Source organism: Callospermophilus lateralis, chromosome 14 (genome assembly GCF_048772815.1).
Source record: "Callospermophilus lateralis isolate mCalLat2 chromosome 14, mCalLat2.hap1, whole genome shotgun sequence".
NCBI lineage: Eukaryota > Metazoa > Chordata > Mammalia > Rodentia > Sciuridae > Callospermophilus > Callospermophilus lateralis.
In genome coordinates, this window is record NC_135318.1 from 44,440,456 (window position 1) to 44,458,869 (window position 18,414).

The following is an 18,414-nucleotide window of genomic DNA, read 5'->3' on the forward strand; positions in this document are numbered from 1 at the left end:
GAACAATAAATGACAGTAATCCACATTGGGTCACCGTATTTTAGCCTAAGAATGATAATGTCTTTCTTTCCTTTTACCTCTTCTCAAGAATTCAAAAAGCACAACACTTTACCACATGAATTTCCAGCAAGTGGTGTTTGGAGCATGGATATCCCCTATGAAAAATATAACTTATTACCTTCCATTTAAAGTCTACATGAAAATTGTAAAACTTCTATAAATAAAAGATTAAAAAAATTAAATTAAAAGGCAATCTCACCACAAAACAACGAAGTAAAGCATATGCTAATTAGCTCAATTTAATCATTCCACAATATATACATATTTCAAAACATATTGTGCATATATATTTCAAAACATGTTGTATATAATAAAGGCAATTTTTATTTACCAATTAAAAGTTTAAGAAAATTGGGGTTGGGGATGTGGCTTAGCGGTAGAGTGCTCACCTAGCACATGCAAGGAGCTGAGTTCCATCCTGTGCACCACATAAAAATAAATAAAATAAAGGTATTGTGCTCAAATACAACTAAAAACAATTTTAAAAAATTCTGAAACATCTATTTACAATTTTTTTTTCTTAAAGTGAAAATAGACAAACAAGTCATTGCAACATATGGCAAACATTCTTAAACTAATGTATAAAAAGCTCTTATGAATTAATAAGAAAAAACCCTGAACATTCTGATAAGAATCAAAGATATGAAAAGATAACACAAGAAAAAACACAAAAGACTAATTAACATGAAACTGCTGAATTTCAATAAAAAATGCAAAATGAAATTATGTATCTTTTAAAAAATTATGTATCATTCTTAACCTAGTCTATTGGCAAAGACATTTTTTAAAATTTTGTTCTAATTAGTAGGCAAAGACGTTTTTTATTAAGATTTTAAAATCAATTTGGTAATTTTCCTTTCGAGAATTTATCTAAAGGAAATAAAAAAAGAAGGGATCAAAAGCATATATGGAGGGCTGGGGATGTGGCTCAAGTGATAATGCATTTGCCAGGCATATTCAGGGTGCTGAGTTGGATCCTCAGCACCACATAAAATAAACATGTTGTGTCCATCGAAAACTGAAAAATAAATATGAAAAAATTCTCTCTCTCTCTCTCTTTAAAAAAGCATATATGGAAGTATGTTCCTTACAAAATTGTCTATGATTTTAAAAAATTGACATGATTTTTACATTTGGTGGAAATAAGGAGGTGATCAAAGAATAATTGCCATACAAAGAGAAATTTTCTTGAGGTTCACAACACCTAAAAGGGGAGAGAAATGTGTATAAACCTCACAGCAACTACACTGGATAGATGAAGCATATTAACCACATAGTGAGTGAGTTACAAAATCATTAAAGTTTAATTGCCCAGCTAAGATGGAAGCTGACCCCCTCTTTTAGAAGCTGTCAGGGCCATCACAGACATTTTGACTTCATGCTTGGGGGTGGTGCTGATGTTGGGGCTCCAAGGCTTGGGGGAAGTCTGAACTCTTGGTGTGACAGAATGGCTAACAGTTCTGCCATTCCATAGACTCTCAAAGTGTTGGTCAAACTCTTGTGTTTATGTGTACGTTTAAGTTCTGTATTTGAAGTCAGTAACTCACATGTGGGAAGTGGTCCAATAAAGTTTGACAGAACATTCTGGAGGGCAGGAGTTTGCTCATATTCTCGAAGAGAGTGGGGAGTTCACTCGGAATTCTCACATAAGGGATCTGATAGGATGTCTGATGTTAAAATATGCAGACACGTGTGTGTGTGTGTGTGTGGGGAGGAATTCTTTAAAACAAAAACATCATGTAGCAAACTACTTTAGCGTTTGGAGTCATTCAAAGCTACCTAACAATGATTTCATTTTATCAATCGAGCATTGTTAAATAAATAAATTGAGGATTGTCAAATAAGTCAGGGTATATATTCTCTTGTTGAGCAATTCTGTTCAAATTTATCCCTAGGAATTGAACCGACAATTCTTACAGACACAAATGTGTTTATTTTAGCAGTTTGTTGAAGGAAAAAATAGTTGAATGATTTATGGCACACCCAAACCATGGAGTGAAAAAAAGAGAAAATAAACCCCAACACATTAATGATCACACTTATGTATATAAGTAAGATACTGTGTGTGAACTGAAGGGTGGTTTATAGCTATGCAGTCATGAAGAAAGAAGCTTTATATCTTTATGTAAAAAAGTATGTTAAGAAAAAGTGCTTTGTAACAGTACATACAATGATCCTGATTATGGGATATATTGCAAAGTTGCCTGAAGATATTCGGGGGCCCCAAACACTTTGACAATGTCCTTTGAAGACCAGTTCCACAATGGACCCTAACCTGGTTATTTGACATAAGATTTGGTGTCAAAGACATTTATTTAAATGAATGTTAACTTTGATTTTGCCTCTGAAAAGCTCCTAATTCTAGTTAGAGCTATCTTAGCTTGAGAGTTAAAGAACCCTCTGGTGCTGACCCATGCAAAGTGATTGCAGAGCCAATAAGTAAACCTTAACAGATCGACTTTGTTCAGCTTTGTATTTTCAGACAGCTCTTTAATTACAAATGGTTGTGGCAGGGAATATGAAACTGGATGGAACTGAGGTTACAATCATGAAATAAAACCTTTGAAGCCTTGTCATTCAGAGATTCGTGGCAGCCTTCCGCTAGCGATTTTAAGCCTCGGCTCCCACGTACACTCAGAAGAGGGAACGCGGAGATTGCTTCTAGGATCTCTAACCAATGCCTACACTTCTGCTCTCCGGCCTAGCAACTCCGGACCAATGGGTGGAAGGCTATCTTTTGATCCTTTACTGTTCCCTTCCAGCCAATCGGAAACGTTCTTTAAAAGCCCCTACTCCTCTGAGGTGTGCAGGCCAGGGAAGCTGGCTTCACTTCCGGGCCGCAGTCTGGGGCGGCTGCGCCTGTTGCCATAGCGACCATTTTACGTTAACTGGTTTGTAGTTCTTATCCAGGTGGCCCCAGCAACCCTTTCCCCGACTCCCTCTAGGCTTCCTGACGCCGGAAGGCCTTAGCAAGCTCCCGGAATTTGGCCTAGGGATCTGCGTCGCCCCGTGGGGGCGGGATGGCTACGGAAGAAGAGGACGAGGTGGAATGGGTGGTGGAGAGCATCGCGGGGTTCCTGCGAGGCCCCGACTGGTCCATCCCCATCTTGGACTTTGTGGAGCAGAAATGTGAAGGTAAAAACCAAAGCCCGAACTGACAATCTTATTCTTGACTCTCTCGCACCAGCAGTGTCAGGGAGGCGGTCACCACACATCGTTTCATCTCCTCCGTCTCCATCCTGGCCGACCAGGTTTGGAGCTAGTTATGTAGGAGGAATTGCATCCACTCCGCCAGATCTGAAAATGCGGACCTAGACGCCCTCCCCAATCTGCTCCACGCCGCGCGTCCGAAAAACATTAGACTTTAATTCTATGTTCGGTTTTTCACCCCATCCGCACATTTCTACCCTGGACCCGTGGACTCTTTGGGTGGGCATCTTTAACAGTTTCCCCAGTTACCTGGGAGGAGAAGTGCCAGTTTTCCTTTGAGTTCCTTCTGATCCCTAACATTTTCCCCTGTGGAATCAGTGTAGGAAATAAAAAATTATTCACCCCGACCTGTTGACGAGCCAAAGGAGGGCATGTGATTACTCCCGCAGTACCAGAGCCCGAGATCTCGCTGGGCTCTATTCTGCTTTTTGAGTTCTCTACTCTCAGCTATACCAAAAAGGGGGTGATAGCGGCATGTGCTTGGGTTCTTTTTTCTTTCTTTCATTCATTTTTTTTTTGAGACATATAGACGTCACATAATAGTTCCTTTGAAGGATAGGCACCTCCGGTTTCTGATCAGTTCACACTTACTCAGAATTCAATCCTGTCTTCACATAAAGGGAACCAGAAACTATGTCATGGACAAATGTCCAGACGTTGTCTTGGTTATTTAGCTTGGGCAAGACTTAGAGTAATAACGTCCCTCAGTCATTTGAATGTCTTTCTTATAGGTGTTGATGGTAAGGACTTGATGGTCAGAATCAGTGGGATAGAGCTGGGGTCAGTGGGTACAAGCTGCAAGGAAACAAATTTCAGTGTAGGAAATGCTTGGTATCCAGGATGCTAAGGCCTTCCTGAAAAGGTAATGAGTTCCCCCAGGCATTAGCAGTGTTTGAATGGATCAGATAATGACTTAATGGAGATGTTAGAAAGGATTCAGCTATTCAATGGTTCATCATCCTGGATAATCCTTTAAGACTTCTTTCAAGAAGATTCCATTAATCTGGTAAAGATGAAATTTTGTTTGATCACTGATTCTTTATTATATTCTCATTGTTATAATCAAAAGTCAAATACTAGTTATTGAGTGTTGTTTTTAAAAGTAATTTTTAAGGACAGTCAAAAACAAAATAACGTACTTGTACTTCTTTTAAGCATTTAAAATGCCATCCTGATACTGATGAGGCATGTTGAATTCTGACCTCCTTTAGAAGAAAAAAGAAATTATGTCATCTGTTAATTCCATTTACCCCGCTGAGACTAAATGCTGCAATGAAAAATAAAAAAAGCACTGTTCATCTTTTTATTCCCAAGTGTCAAAAGTGCACTGAGCACAATGGAGCATCCCTATAATCCCAGAGACTTGGGAGGCTGAGGCAGAAGGATCACAATTCAAGGCCAATTTAGCAAGACCTTGTCTCAAAACACAGGACTGGGTATGTAGCTCAGTGTGTAAAGCTCCCATGGGTTCAATCCCTGATAGATAGATAGATAGACAGACAGACGACAGATAGACAGAGGCTGCATCTTAGTAATAATATAGCCAATAGTGTAATTTTACAGAGAAGCATATCTTCAGCCTCATAAACACTTTAGTGTAGTAATTTGGTTTTAGAATGAACTGAAAACAGATTAAGTAGCGATTGTATAGAATGTATATGCAGTGTTACCGAGTGGCTGCTGGATAAATAGAAGAAACATGCCAGTGACACTTGAAATAACTGTTTATAATTCACTGACTTGAGCTTAAAATGTGCTATTCTCTTTAGATGATTTCAAGATTAGTTTGTACAACTTCATGACATCATCATTTACTTCAAATAGTGCGTTTCCTTGAACCAGAAACTAGGGATAGATATGAATAACAAAATCCTATACTTGAGAAATATATAATGTCATGGAGAAGACAGGTAAATAGAATAAAATACAAAGTGGCAGGTGTTATAATAAGGATAGGTACATTGTGTCGTATATTATGGGCTGAGAGGAGAGACCTAACCAAACTAGTACTTCAGAGTGTGTTGCAGATCATAGTAATGACATGACACTTGGCAATATCTCCCCCTACCTTCTGCCACAGTACTGTATTTTGAGACAGGATCTCACTAAATTACCCAGTCTGGCTTTGAAATTGTTGTCCTTCAGCCTTAGCCCCCAAGTAGCTGGGATTCCAGGTGTGTGCAACAGCATCAGGCATTAGAATAGTTGATAGAGAGGGGACAGGGATGGAGTAAAGGGGGAAAAAAAAAAAAAAAAAAAGGAAAGGCATGGGTTTTGAAGTGGTATGTGTTACGTTTGGAGTGTTACAAGTAGTTGTGTATTGTTAGGAGGACAAGATTTGGATTTTGGAGTGGTGGGAAGTGAGATGAAACTTGGGATCAAATCCTGGAGGGTCTTGTTTGGCCTTCTAAGGATTTTGCATTTATTCTGTAAGGAAGTGAACAGTTATTGGAAGAGTTTTAACTTGAATATTACAGAAGTTAGTTTTGCTGATTAGGAAGATCATTCTGGGGGAATGAAAAAAAATATCATTGTTTACAATTCATGAATGTGTCCTGGTTTCTTAATTAGATTATAGATTCTTAATCTAAATTGTTTCACGAATAACACTCAGTAAACATTTGTTTTGGTTTTATTTTGACTTCATTCATCTGTGGTAACAAAAATGGCCTAGTCACTTTGAATAAATTTTATATTAGCAAAGTTCCAGTTCAATAAAATAATTTTGAGACTGTTATAAAAGGGATTTAATGTTTAATAATATTCCATTAGCAGCTTATGAAGAAATTGTTGCCTTATATTGTGGCAAATTAGGTTTCATCTTAAATATGAAGGAGATTTTGTTTTAATATTTTTTAAATGAAGAAAACTTGTTTAAATTAATATTATATATTATATGTATTTGTGTATATTACTTAATTTTAATAATATATTTAACATTGTACCTAATATATTATCATGTGAGTGTATATGTTTATTTTTAAAAGTAGTAATTTGATATCTTACTTTTTATTTTTACCAGTATGAGGATTGAACCCAGTGGTGCTGTACTACTGAGTTACACACCCAGCCCTTTTTATTTTTTATTTTGAGGCAAGGTCTCACTAAGTTGCCCAGGCTGGCCTTGAACTTGCAGTCCTCTTATTTTAGCCTCCAGAGTCAGTGGGATTACAGGTGTGCACCACTCAGCCCAGCAGATATTTTTAATTTTTTTAGGTCTTTTTTTTATGTTTATTTTTTAGTTTTTTAGGTGAACACAATATCTTTTTATGTGGTGCTGAGGATCGAACCCAGTGCCTCACGCATGCCAGGCGAGCACGCTACCACTTGAGCCACATCCCAAGCCCCAATTTTTTTAGATCTTTGAAATCCAGTATATATTTATTTTCATGTGAAATAATTGGTCAAAATTTGGATCTTATAAAAATTTACAGTTTAGCTAGGTGTGGCGGCATATACTTGTAATCTCAGTGGCTTGGGAGCTGAGGCAGCTTCAAAATCAGTCTCAACACCTTAGCAAGACCCTGTTTCAAAATTTAAAAAATATTTTTTTACAAGGACGGGGATGTGGCTCAGTGGTTAAGTGCCCCTGCGTTTATTCCCTGGTACAAAAAAAAAAAAAAAAAAAATTACAGTTTAAAAAGTAGATTTACATATCTAAGTTGTTTTTAAGAAAAACTGCAGGAATTCAAAGCTGAAGAGCTAAATTATCAGAATGATAGTTCCATTTGTAAAGAATGGATTATAAATTTGTATTAGTGAAATGATTTTTTTACACTATATTTTTCTCAATTTAGTTTTTGATGATGAGGAAGAAAGCAAATTGACTTATACAGAGATTCATCAGGAGTACAAAGAGCTTGTAAGTATTTTTCACTGATTTTAAAAGGTAATTAGAATAATGATGCTTGTAATTTTCTAAATAAAAAAAAAATGGTGTTACTTCATTAAAATTATTTAATTTCACAAATATTATCTACCCTAACAGTACTATCTATTGTATTAGACTCAATGGTTTCTCTGAGCATCTCATTTTTATGATTTCATATCTCTTCCACTTTAGAATCTAAGGACTGGAATTATAATTATAGGGATCTTACATTTGATCTTTATATTTTATCATTTTTGGCTGATGCCTGCAGGGAAATATTAGTTTTTCACTTAGTTATGGTTGTCTTATGATTTTTAATAATGACTGTTGAGTAGCAGAAAAGTTCTGCTACATTGAATTTTATAATTCTGACTTTTATTATTTCTAGTAGAGGAAATATGATTTTATGTGATTCTCTGAAAAAAAATTAGCTTTTGTTATATTTTGGTGAAATGACAATATTATTTCAATATAATATTACATAGATTAATGCAAAAGCATTTGAATTATACTTTTTTAAATTGAATACTTAATAGGTATACTGTCATTTAGAATTTTTCTATATAAAAGTTAAACTTTCCCTTCTTAGGTTGAAAAGCTGTTAGAAAGTTACCTCAAAGAAATTGGAATTAATGAAGATCAATTTCAAGAAGCATGTACTTCTCCTCTTGCCAAGACTCGAACATCACAGGTTTTTGCTTTTGTGTTATTCTGTTACCTTGCAATTGTAACAAAAATTCCCAGGGTTTCTCTTAAATTTAGTATGTTTGATTGCAAAAGTATAATATTTTAGACATTGTAAGAGGTGAAAAAGATAATTCATTACATAGGGGTTGTCTTTTACAACAACCTTAAAAAATAATAATTTGAGGCATTAATGAGCTGATACAATTAAAAATGAACTTTCCAAAATCAACTGTAATAAGATTGCAGGGTTTATCCAAATTACTGTTTTATTTATATAGATCTCTGATAATTCTGCAGTTGCCCTTTTAGTACATCCATAGTTAATAGTTACTGGGTCTTTTTCATTTTGGAACTATTTCTGTTGTCTCAGTTCTGTAGTGCTGGGCTGAAGTAGGTATTATGTGTAATTATAACATTTATTGAGGACTTGTGCTAGTTGATGTTTTAGACACTTAGTCATCTCGATCCCTCTTAAGAAACTGGTAATTTAACTTTCATCTATATGTGAGAAAACTAAAGCACAGATATATTAAGTACCCAGTCCAAAGTCCATAGCTATTAAAGTAATGGAGCCAGTATAACAACACAGGCCATTCAACTGAGAGCCTTTGCTCAGAGGTTGAAATAGAGACGTGTTGCTAATCCAGGTAGACTTTTGAAAAACTTAGCTTGGTTTGCCATCCTCTTAGTGAATTTAAAAATTTCTTAGCAAGATGATTGTGAGGATTGTCTGTGATGTGACTCCAAATTATATTTTCAGCCTTGATCTCTTGTTCTCTTCTCCAATACATAATGTACTATTGTCATTTCAGACCACTCACTCTTACAAGCATCTGTGTACCCAGCTTTGCTCATGCTGTTTCTTCACCTAAGATGTATGGTCCTACAACCAACGCACTTGTTAGGGCCTGGCTGAAATGCTACTACTTATGGAAGTGTAGTATGTTGCTCCTTTAATCATTAGAGGGTAGAACTCATTCTATCTCACTGGGTACTTTTATATTTTGGATATTTTTGAATTGTAGTTTTCTACTAGTCCATTTGCCCTATTAGATTGTAAATCCGTTGAGCTGTTTATGGTATCTTTGCATTTCTAGTTACTAGCTTAGAGATGAGAGCTTAATTTGTAGTAGGTAGTTTACAGTAAATATTTGTTAAATTATCTTATTATTAATATGTTCTTGAAGAGATTGTTTTGATTATTTAATCTGGCACTTACTGGTACACTTCTCTTTTTTACAGTTTCTTCTCATTTAATGATCATCTCTAATTCTAGAGATAGAAAATCTTTAACATAACATTTTAAAGAAAGTGTGTACACACTAATGTAAACAAATATTATATCAGTTAATAATTTTACAAAGGAAAAGTTGTTTTACAGTTTACCTATATATATTATATATTACACATATATATTATATACCATGATTTTAGTTTATGAAACAATAACAGACATTTTTTCTTTTTATTTATTTTCTTCTTTTTAATGGAATAGGAAGAATTTGATTGAAAATTACAGATGATCCTCAACTTATGATGGGTTTATGTCCTGATAAATCCATCATAAGTCAAAAAGCAATTAATGCACCTAACCTACTGAACATCATAATTTAACAACATAGTACACTATAGAGTATCACTTGTTTCTCTCTGTGATCATGTGTTTGTCTGGAAGCTCATTGCTGTTGCCCATCACCAAGAGTGATTATCATACTGCACATTGCTATCCCATGATAAGATCAAAATTCAGAATTCAAAGCATGGTTCTACTTAATGTATATTGATTTTGCACTATTGTAAAGTGGAAAAACTCTAAGTTGGCAACAGTCTATAACTATCTTTTGTTTGTATTATCAAGATAACTAAGTTATTTGTGAATGTAGATGTTCAGAATTCAGATTTTGTGTTCATATCAAGATCAACAACAGTTTTCTAATTCGTTCTACCGTATACCTTTTAATTTGCTTAGAATTGATAGTACAGCTTTGTTATATACAACAAAGCAGGCCTTTTGAGATGGTTGGACCTACCTGCTTATGAGTCCTTAATCTTTCATTTACTATGTGTAAGATTTTGGCAAAAGCTCTTGTACAGTTTACCTTCTTAACCCTTTTTTTTAAAAATACTTTTTTAGTTGTAGATGGACACAGTCTTTGTTTTTTTTATTTATTTTTTTATGTGGTGTTGAGGATTGAACCCAGTGCCTCACACATGCGAGGCAAGTGCTCACTGAGCTAAAACGCCAGCCCTCTTAACCTTTTTGATTCTTAGTTTTTGCATCTGTTAAATAGATGCAAAATTTTTGCATCTATTTAAATTTGAAATTTGAAATTTTTTTTTTTAAAATTTAAGAGATAACATACATAAAGCATTTAGCACAATGTCTGGTGTATATCAGGTGGTCTATAAATAAATGGAAGCACTTCTTAATTAAAGATAGCTATCTTGGTGCTTGATTAGGGTCATGCGTTCAATCCCCACGTGGACTAGTTAGATTTATTCTCTACTAGAGTAAATTCTTAGTTACCAGACACTTAGTAGCAACATTTAATAAGTATAAGGATGTCACTGTTACTGAAAAAACACCTTGAAGCACTTTATTTACTGCTTTGAAGCAACCTAATCTTTATACATGAAAATCAAAATGTTGATTTCAATATTGGGGTGTCTAAGAAGGAATTAAAGAAACAAATTGCTTGCCCTGGATAATTTAGGAGGTAATTTTTGGTTTGTTTCAGTTTGGTGATTTGGTTTTGATTTTCTATACAGGCTGCCAATTTTCATGGATTTGTACAACTAAAGCAAACTTGGAAAATTCTTTTCATTTCATTAGTTATCATTAGATCTAAACCACTGGTTCTGGCATATTCTTTGTGGATTAAAGCTAGAAAAAGTGGCAAGGAATGTATCAGATGAAGCAGTGTAATGAGAAAAAGGTTCAGGGGCAGTGGTTCCTGTCTGTAATCCCAGGGACTTGGGAGGCTGAGGTAGGAGGATTGCAAGTTCAAGGGTAGCCTTAGCGACTTAGTGATGCCCTAAGCAATTTACTGAGACCATGTCTCAAATAAAAAATAAAAACTGGGGATATAGCTCAGTGGCAAAACATCCCTGGTTAAATCCCCAGTACAAACAAAACAAAACAAAACAAAACAAAAAAAACACAACCACCAACTTTTTTTTAAAAAAATGTTTTTTATTTGTAGATGGACACAATACCTTTATTTAATTTATGTATTTTTATGTGGTGTTGAAGATCGAACCCAGTACCTCATACGTGCAAGGCAAGCGCTCTGTCACTGATCCACAATCCCAGACCATAACCAACTTTTTAACAGCATGTTTTCCTGTTATACACATGTGATTTCTTAAAAAAAAAAAAGTCCATGAATTAAAATATCTTATACCAATTCAGAAAAATATGACAATATAATAAATAGTGACATATTTATCATTTCAGTTGCCTATAGTTGAACATCAGGATTTTGTAGTATTTTGCAATTGAAGTGGATAAAAACAATATCTGCTTGTGAGGATAAAACTTATCATTAATTTCAATGTATGACAAAATTCAGGGATTTCTAGAAGGGTTTTTTGTTTGTTTTGTTTACTTGATTTGCATTGACCTTTATAAGATATAAATTAATACTTGCAGAAACATTTCTCTTATAATAATTGGCACTGTTAAGAAGATTATATCTGTAGTGTTACTATTGAATCTTTTTTAGTATTAGAGATTGAACCCTGGGGTGCTTAACCACTGAGCCACATCCCCAGCCCTGTTTTATATTTCATTTGTTGCTTAGGGCCTTGCTAAGTTTCTGAGCCTGGCTTTGAACTTGCAATCCTCCTGCCTTAGCCTCCTGATCCACATGTGATTTCTGTGATTACAGGCATGCACCATTGCTCCCAGTTTACTATTGAATTTCTAAAAGTACACATAGGATAACAGAAAATATTTTGTGTGAGTCCTAGTAAGATTTTAAAGAAGCTAGTAATATTTATTTTTTAGAGAAATTATAGGCTTATAAAAAATGAAGCATATAGTTTCCCTTATTAAAATATTGCATTAGTATTTTATGTTTGTTATAACTGATGAACCAGTATTGATACATTAACTCTTCCTGTTGTATACTTGTAAGGGCTTTGCCAAATGTAGAATGCCATGTAGCCACTATTACAGTGTTGTAGAAAATAGTTTCACAGCATTAAAAATCTCCTCTATGTTCCATATATTCATTCCTCCTGGCCTTGTTTTAGTTCCCAAACAACATTTGGTGTTTTTGTTTTCCCAGTAATTTTAGCCTCTCCAGGATGTCATGTAATTGGGAACATAGTATATATCCTTTCAGACTGATTTCTTTTACTAAGCAATATGCATTTAACTGTTCCTCCATATTTTGTGGCTTCATAATTTTATCACCAAGTATTATTACATTGTATGGATGTACCACAGTTTGTTTTTCCTTTTATTGAAGGGTATCCTGGTTATTTCCATTTTTTTGGCAATTTTTAAATCTTTTTAAGATTTTTGTGTGGACATTATGATTTTAATTTGTTTGGCTAAACACCTGTGAGTGGATTGCTAGGTCATCTGATAAGACAAAGCTTTGCTTTTTAAGAAACTTTTAAGCTGTCTAGTTCTAAAGTGTCTAAAGTGTCTTTACCATTTTGTCCATTCTGTCACCAGTAATGGACAGTTTCTATTTTTCCACATCTGTGTCAATACTTGGTATTTTTGGATTATAAACGTCCTAATAGGTGTGTAATGCTATATTGTTTTCTTTTGTCCATTTTTCAATTGAATTGTTTGTTTTCTAATTGTTAAGTTTTAAGAATTCTTCGTAATTTAAGTACAAACCCTGTTATAATGCTTTTCAAAGTAGTTTGCAAAATTTTCTTTTGGGGTTTTCTTTTCATTCTCTTAAACAGTGTCTTTCACAGTAGAAATTTTTTTTTTTAAATTTTTATTGTTGGTTGTTCAAAACATTACATAGTTCTTGACATATCATATTTCACACTTTGATTCAAGTGGGTTATGAACTCCCATTTTTAACCCGTATACAGATTGCAGCATCACATCGGTTCACATCCACTTTTTTTTTACATATTGCCATACTAGTGTCTGTTGTATTCTGCTGCCTTTCCTATCTTCTACTATCCCCCCTCCCCTCCCCTCCCCTCCCCTCCCATCTCCTCTCTCTACCCCCTCTACTGTAATTCATTTCTCCCCCTTATATTTTTCCTCCTTTCCCCTCACTTCCTCTTGTATGTAATTTTGTATAACCCTGAGGGTCTCCTTCCATTTCCATGCAATTTCCCTTCTCTCTCCCTTTCCCTCCCACCTCTCGTCCCTGTTTAATGTTAATCTTCTTCTCACGCTCTTCCTCCCAACTCTGTTCTTAGTTACTTTCCTTATATCAAAGAAAACATTTGGCATTTGTTTTTTAGGGATTGGCTAGCTTCACTTAGCATAATCTGCTCTAATACCATCCATTTCCCTGCAAATTCTATGATTTTGTCATTTTTTAATGCCAAGTAATACTCCATTGTGTGTAAATGCCACATTTTTTTTTATCCATTCGTCTATTGAAGGGCATCTAGGTTGGTACACAGTCTTGCTATTGTGAATTGTGCTGCTATGAACATCTATGTAGCAGTGTCCCTGTAGCATGCTCTTTTTAGGTCTTTAGGGAATAGACCGAGAAGGGGAATAGCTGGATCAAATGGTGGTTCCATTCCTAGCTTTCCAAGAAATCTCCATACTGCTTTCCAAATTGGCTGCACCAATTTGCAGTCCCACCAGCAATGTACAAGTGTACCCTTTGCCCTACATCCTCACCAGCACTTGTTGTTGTTTGACTTCATAATGGCTGCCAATCTTACTGGAGTGAGATGGTATCTTAGGGTGGTTTTGATTTGCATTTCTCTTACTGCTAGAGATGATGAGCATTTTTTCATGTACTTGTTGATTGATTGTATGTCCTCCTCTGAGAAGTGTCTGTTCAGGTCCTTGGCCCATTTGTTGATTGGGTTATTTGTTTTCTTATTGTTTGATTTTTTGAGTTCTTTGTATACTCTGGATAATAGGGCTCTATCTGAAGTGTGAGGAGTAAAGATTTGTTTCCAGGATGTAGGCTCCCTATTTACCTCTCTTATTGTTTCTTTTGCTGAGAAAAAACTTTTTAGTTTGAGTAAGTCCCATTTGTTGATTCTAGTTATTAACTCTTGTGCTATGGGTGTCCTATTGAGGAATTTAGAGCCCGACCCCACAGTATGTAGATTGTAGCCAACTTTTTCTTCTATCAGATGCCGTGTCTCTGATTTGATATCAAGCTCCTTGATCCATTTTGAGTTAACTTTTGTGCATGGCGAGAGAAAGGGATTCAGTTTCATTTTGTTGCATATGGATTTCCAGTTTTCCCAGCACCATTTGTTGAAGATGCTATCCTTCCTCCATTTTATGCTTTTAGCCCCTTTATCAAATATAAGATAGTTGTAGTTTTGTGAATTGGTTTCTGTATCCTCTATCTGGTACCATTGGTCCACCCGCCTGTTTTGGTACCAGTACCATGCTGTTTTTGTTACTATTGCTCTGTAGTATAGTTTGAGGTCTTGTATCGCTATACCGCCTGATTCATACTTCCTGCTTAGAGTTGTTTTTGCTATTCTGGGTCTTTTATGTTTCCATATGAATTTCATGATTGCTTTATCTATTTCTACAAGAAATGCCATTGGGATTTTGATTGGCATTGCATTAAACCTATAGAGAACTTTTGGTAATATCACCATTTTGATGATGTTAGTTCTGCCTATCCATGAACAGGGTATATTTTTCCATCTTCTAAGATCTTCTTCTGTTTCTCTCTTTAGGGTTCTGTAGTTTTCATTGTATAAGTCTTTCACCTCTTTTGTTAGGTTGATTCCCAAGTATTTTATTTTATTTTTTTTTGAGGATATTGTGAATGGAATGGTTGTCCTCATTTCCATTTCAGAGGATTTGTCCCTGATATACAGGAATGCCTTTGATTTATGTGTGTTGATTTTATATCCTGCCACTTTGCTGAATTCATTTATTAGCTCTAATAGTTTCTTTGTAGACCCTTTTGGGTCTGCTAGGTATAGAATCATGTCAACTGCAAATAGTGATAATTTAAGTTCTTCTTTTTTCCTATTTTTATGCCTTTAATTTCTTTTGTCTGTCTAATTGCTCTGGCCAATGTTTCGAGAACTATGTTGAACCGAAGTGGTGAGAGAGGGCATCCCTGTCTTGTTCCAGATTTTAGAGGGAATGCCTTCAATTTTTCTCCATTCAGAATGATGCTAGCCTGAGGCTCAGCATAGATAGCTTTTACAATATTGAGGTATGTCCCTGTTATCCCTAGTTTTTCTAGAGTTTTGAACATAAAGGGATGCTGTACTTTGTCGAATGCTTTTTCTGCATCTATCGAGATGATCATATGGTTCTTTAAGTCTTTTGATGTGGTGAATAACATTTATTGATTTCCATATATTGAACCAGCCTTGCATCCCAGGCATGAATCCTACTTGATCATGGTGCACAATTTTTTTGATATGTTTTTGTATCCGGTTCACCAGAATTTTATTGAGGATTTTTGCATCTAGGTTCATTAAGAGATATTGGTCTGTAGTTTTCTTTCTTTGAAGTGTCTTTGTCTGGTTTAGGAATCAGGGTGATGTTGGCCTCGTAGAATGAATTTGGAAGTTCTTCCTCTTTTTCTATTTCCTGAAATAGCTTGAGAAGTATTGGTATTAGTTCTTCTTTAAAGGTTTTGTAAAACTCTGCTGTATACCCATCTGGTCCTGGGCTTTTCTTAGTTGGTAGTCTTTTGATGGTTTCTTCTATTTCCTCAATTGATATTGGTCTGTTTAGGTTGTCTATATCCTCCTGACTCAATCTGGGTAGATCATATGACTTAAGAAATTTATCGATGCCTTCACTATTTTCTATGTTATTGGAGTATAAGGATTCAAAGTAATTTCTGATTATCTTCTGTATTTCTGAAGTGTCTGTTGTGATATTGCCTTTTTCATCCCGTTTGCTAGTAATTTGATTTCTCTCTCTTCTTCTCTTCATTAGCATGGCTAAGGGTCTGTCAATCTTATTTATTTTTTCAAAGAACCAACTTTTAGTTTTGTCAGTTTTTTCAATTGTTTCTTTTGTTTCGATTTCATTAATTTCAGCTCTGATTTTAATTATTTCTTGCCTTGTACTTCTTTTGCTGTTGTTTTGCTCTTCTTTTTCTAGGATTTTGAGATGAAGTATGAGATCATTTATTTGTTGGTTTTTTCTTTTTTTAAGGAATGAACTCCAAGCAATGAATTTTCCTCTTAGAACTGCTTTCAATGTGTCCCATAGATTCCGATATGTTGTGTCTGTGTTTTCATTTATCTCTAAGAATTTTTAAATTTCCTCCTTGATGTCTTCTATAACCCATCTATCATTTAGTAACCTATTATTCATTCTCCAAGTGATGCATGATTTTTCCTTCCTTCTTTTATTGTTGATTTCCAGTTTCATTCCATTATGATCAGATAAGATGCATGGTATTATCTCTACTCCTTTATACTGTCTAAGAGTTGCCCTGTGACATAATATATGATCTATTTTTGAGAAGGATCCATGTGCTGCTGAGAAAAAAGTGTAACTGCTTGATGTTGGGTGGTATATTCTATATATATCAATTAAGTCTAGGTTATTAATTGTGTTATTGAGTTCTATAGTTTCTTTATTCAACTTTTGTTTGGAAGATCTGTCCAGTGGTGAGAGAGGTGTGTTGAAGTCTCCCATAATTATTGTATGGTGGTCTATTAGACTCTTGAACTTGAGAAGAGTTTGTTGGATGAACATAGCTGCACCATTGTTTGGGGCATATATATTTATGATTGTTATGTCTTGTTGGTGTATGGTTCCCTTAAGCAGTATGTAGTGTCCCTCTTTATCCCTTTTGATTAACTTTGGCTTGAAATCTATTTTATTTGATATGAGTATGGACACTCCTGCTTGTTTCCGAAGTCCATGAGTGATATGATTTTTCCCAACCTTTCACCTTCAGTCTCTGTATGTCTTTTCCTATCAAATGCGTCTCCTGTAGGCAGCATATTGTTGGGTCTTTTTTTTTTGATCCATTCTACTATCCTGTGTCTCTTAATTGGTGAGTTTAAGCCATTAACATTTAGGGTTATTATTGAGATATGAATTGTTCTTCCAGCCATATTTGTTTATTTATGTTACTTAACATGGTTTGTTTTTCCTCTTTGATTGTTTTTTCCCCTTTACTGTACTACCTCCCACTGTTGGTTTTCATTGTTATTTTCTATTTCCTCTTCCTGTAATGTTTTGCTGAGGATGTTTTGAAGAGATGGTTTTCTAGCTGCAAATTCTTTTAACTTTTGTTTATCGTGGAAGGTTTTAATTTCATCTTCCATCCTGAAGCTTAATTTCGCTGGATACATAATTTTTGGTTGGAACCCATTTTCTTTCAGCGTTTGAAATATGTTATTCTAGGATCTTCTAGCTTTCAGAGTCTGTGTTGAAAGATCAGTTGTTATCCTGATTGGTTTACGCCTAATTGTAATCTGCTTCCTTTCTCTTGTAGCTTTTAAAATTCTCTACTTATTCTGTATGTTGGGCATCTTCATTATAATGTGTCTAGGTGTGGATCTCTTATGATTTTGCACATTCGGCGTCCTGTAGGCTTCTAGGATTTGGGATTCTGTCTCATTCTTCAAGTCTGGGAAGTTTTCTCGTATTATTTCGTTGAACAGATTGCTCATTCCTTTGGTTTGGATCTCTATACCTTCCTGTATTCCAATGACTCTTAAGTTTGGTCTCTTTATGTTATCCCATATTTCTTGGATGTTCTGCTCATGGTTTTTTAACAGTCTTGCTGAGCTGTCTATGTTCTTTTCAAGTTTAATACTTTGTCTTCATTGTCTGATGTCTATCTTCTAGATGTTCTACTCTGCTGGTAGTATTCTCATTTGAATTTTTAAGTTGGTTTATTGCTTCCTGCATTTCTAGGATTTCTGTTTGTTTTTTATAACCTCCATCTCCCTGTATAGTTGATCTTTTGCTTCTTGGATTTGTTTATGTAATTCATTGTTGAAGTGATCTTTCATTGTCTGATTTGCTGTCTAATGTCTTCCTTGAGACTCTAGATCATCTGAAGCATGTATATTCTGAATTCTTTATCTGACATTCCATCTGCTGCAGATATTACCTCTTCTAACGTTGAGTTGACCTGCATTGCTTATGGTCCTTTCTTTCCTTGTCTTTTCATACTGCTCGCGTTTCTTTCTGCTTAGTGAAACTGTTGTTTTATTGATTTTTCCCCCTATATATTTATATTGCTCTTGTATAGTTGCAAAGTCTCCCTCGCAGGGGAGGGCGGTGGCTCTGCCCCTCCCACAACGGGGTGATATGTCTACCACACCGGCGGGCCGCTGGCCTGTTCTGCTGGTCGGTTGCAGGTCTGCCTACCTTGCAGGCGCTGGCGACAGCTCTGCCCCTCCGTGGGCCGCTGGGCCTGTTCTGCTGGTCAGTCGCAGGTCCGCAGGTCCGCGTA

At 35.4% G+C, this 18,414-nt stretch overlaps 1 protein-coding gene across 2 annotated transcripts in view; it reads left to right on the forward strand.

Annotated features, from left to right (window-relative positions):
- Positions 1-2,859: 2,859 nt before the first annotated feature.
- Cfap36 (cilia and flagella associated protein 36) overlaps positions 2,860-18,414 on the forward strand; it is a 36,603-nt gene continuing 21,048 nt past the window's right edge. For both annotated transcript variants that reach the window (XM_076833169.2, XM_076833170.2), the window contains exons 1-3: positions 2,860-3,195; positions 7,068-7,132; positions 7,731-7,832. In XM_076833169.2, coding sequence (XP_076689284.2) covers positions 3,081-3,195; positions 7,068-7,132; positions 7,731-7,832 — 282 coding nt within the window. In that variant the 5' untranslated portion in view covers positions 2,860-3,080. The remainder of the gene's footprint in view (positions 3,196-7,067; positions 7,133-7,730; positions 7,833-18,414) is intronic.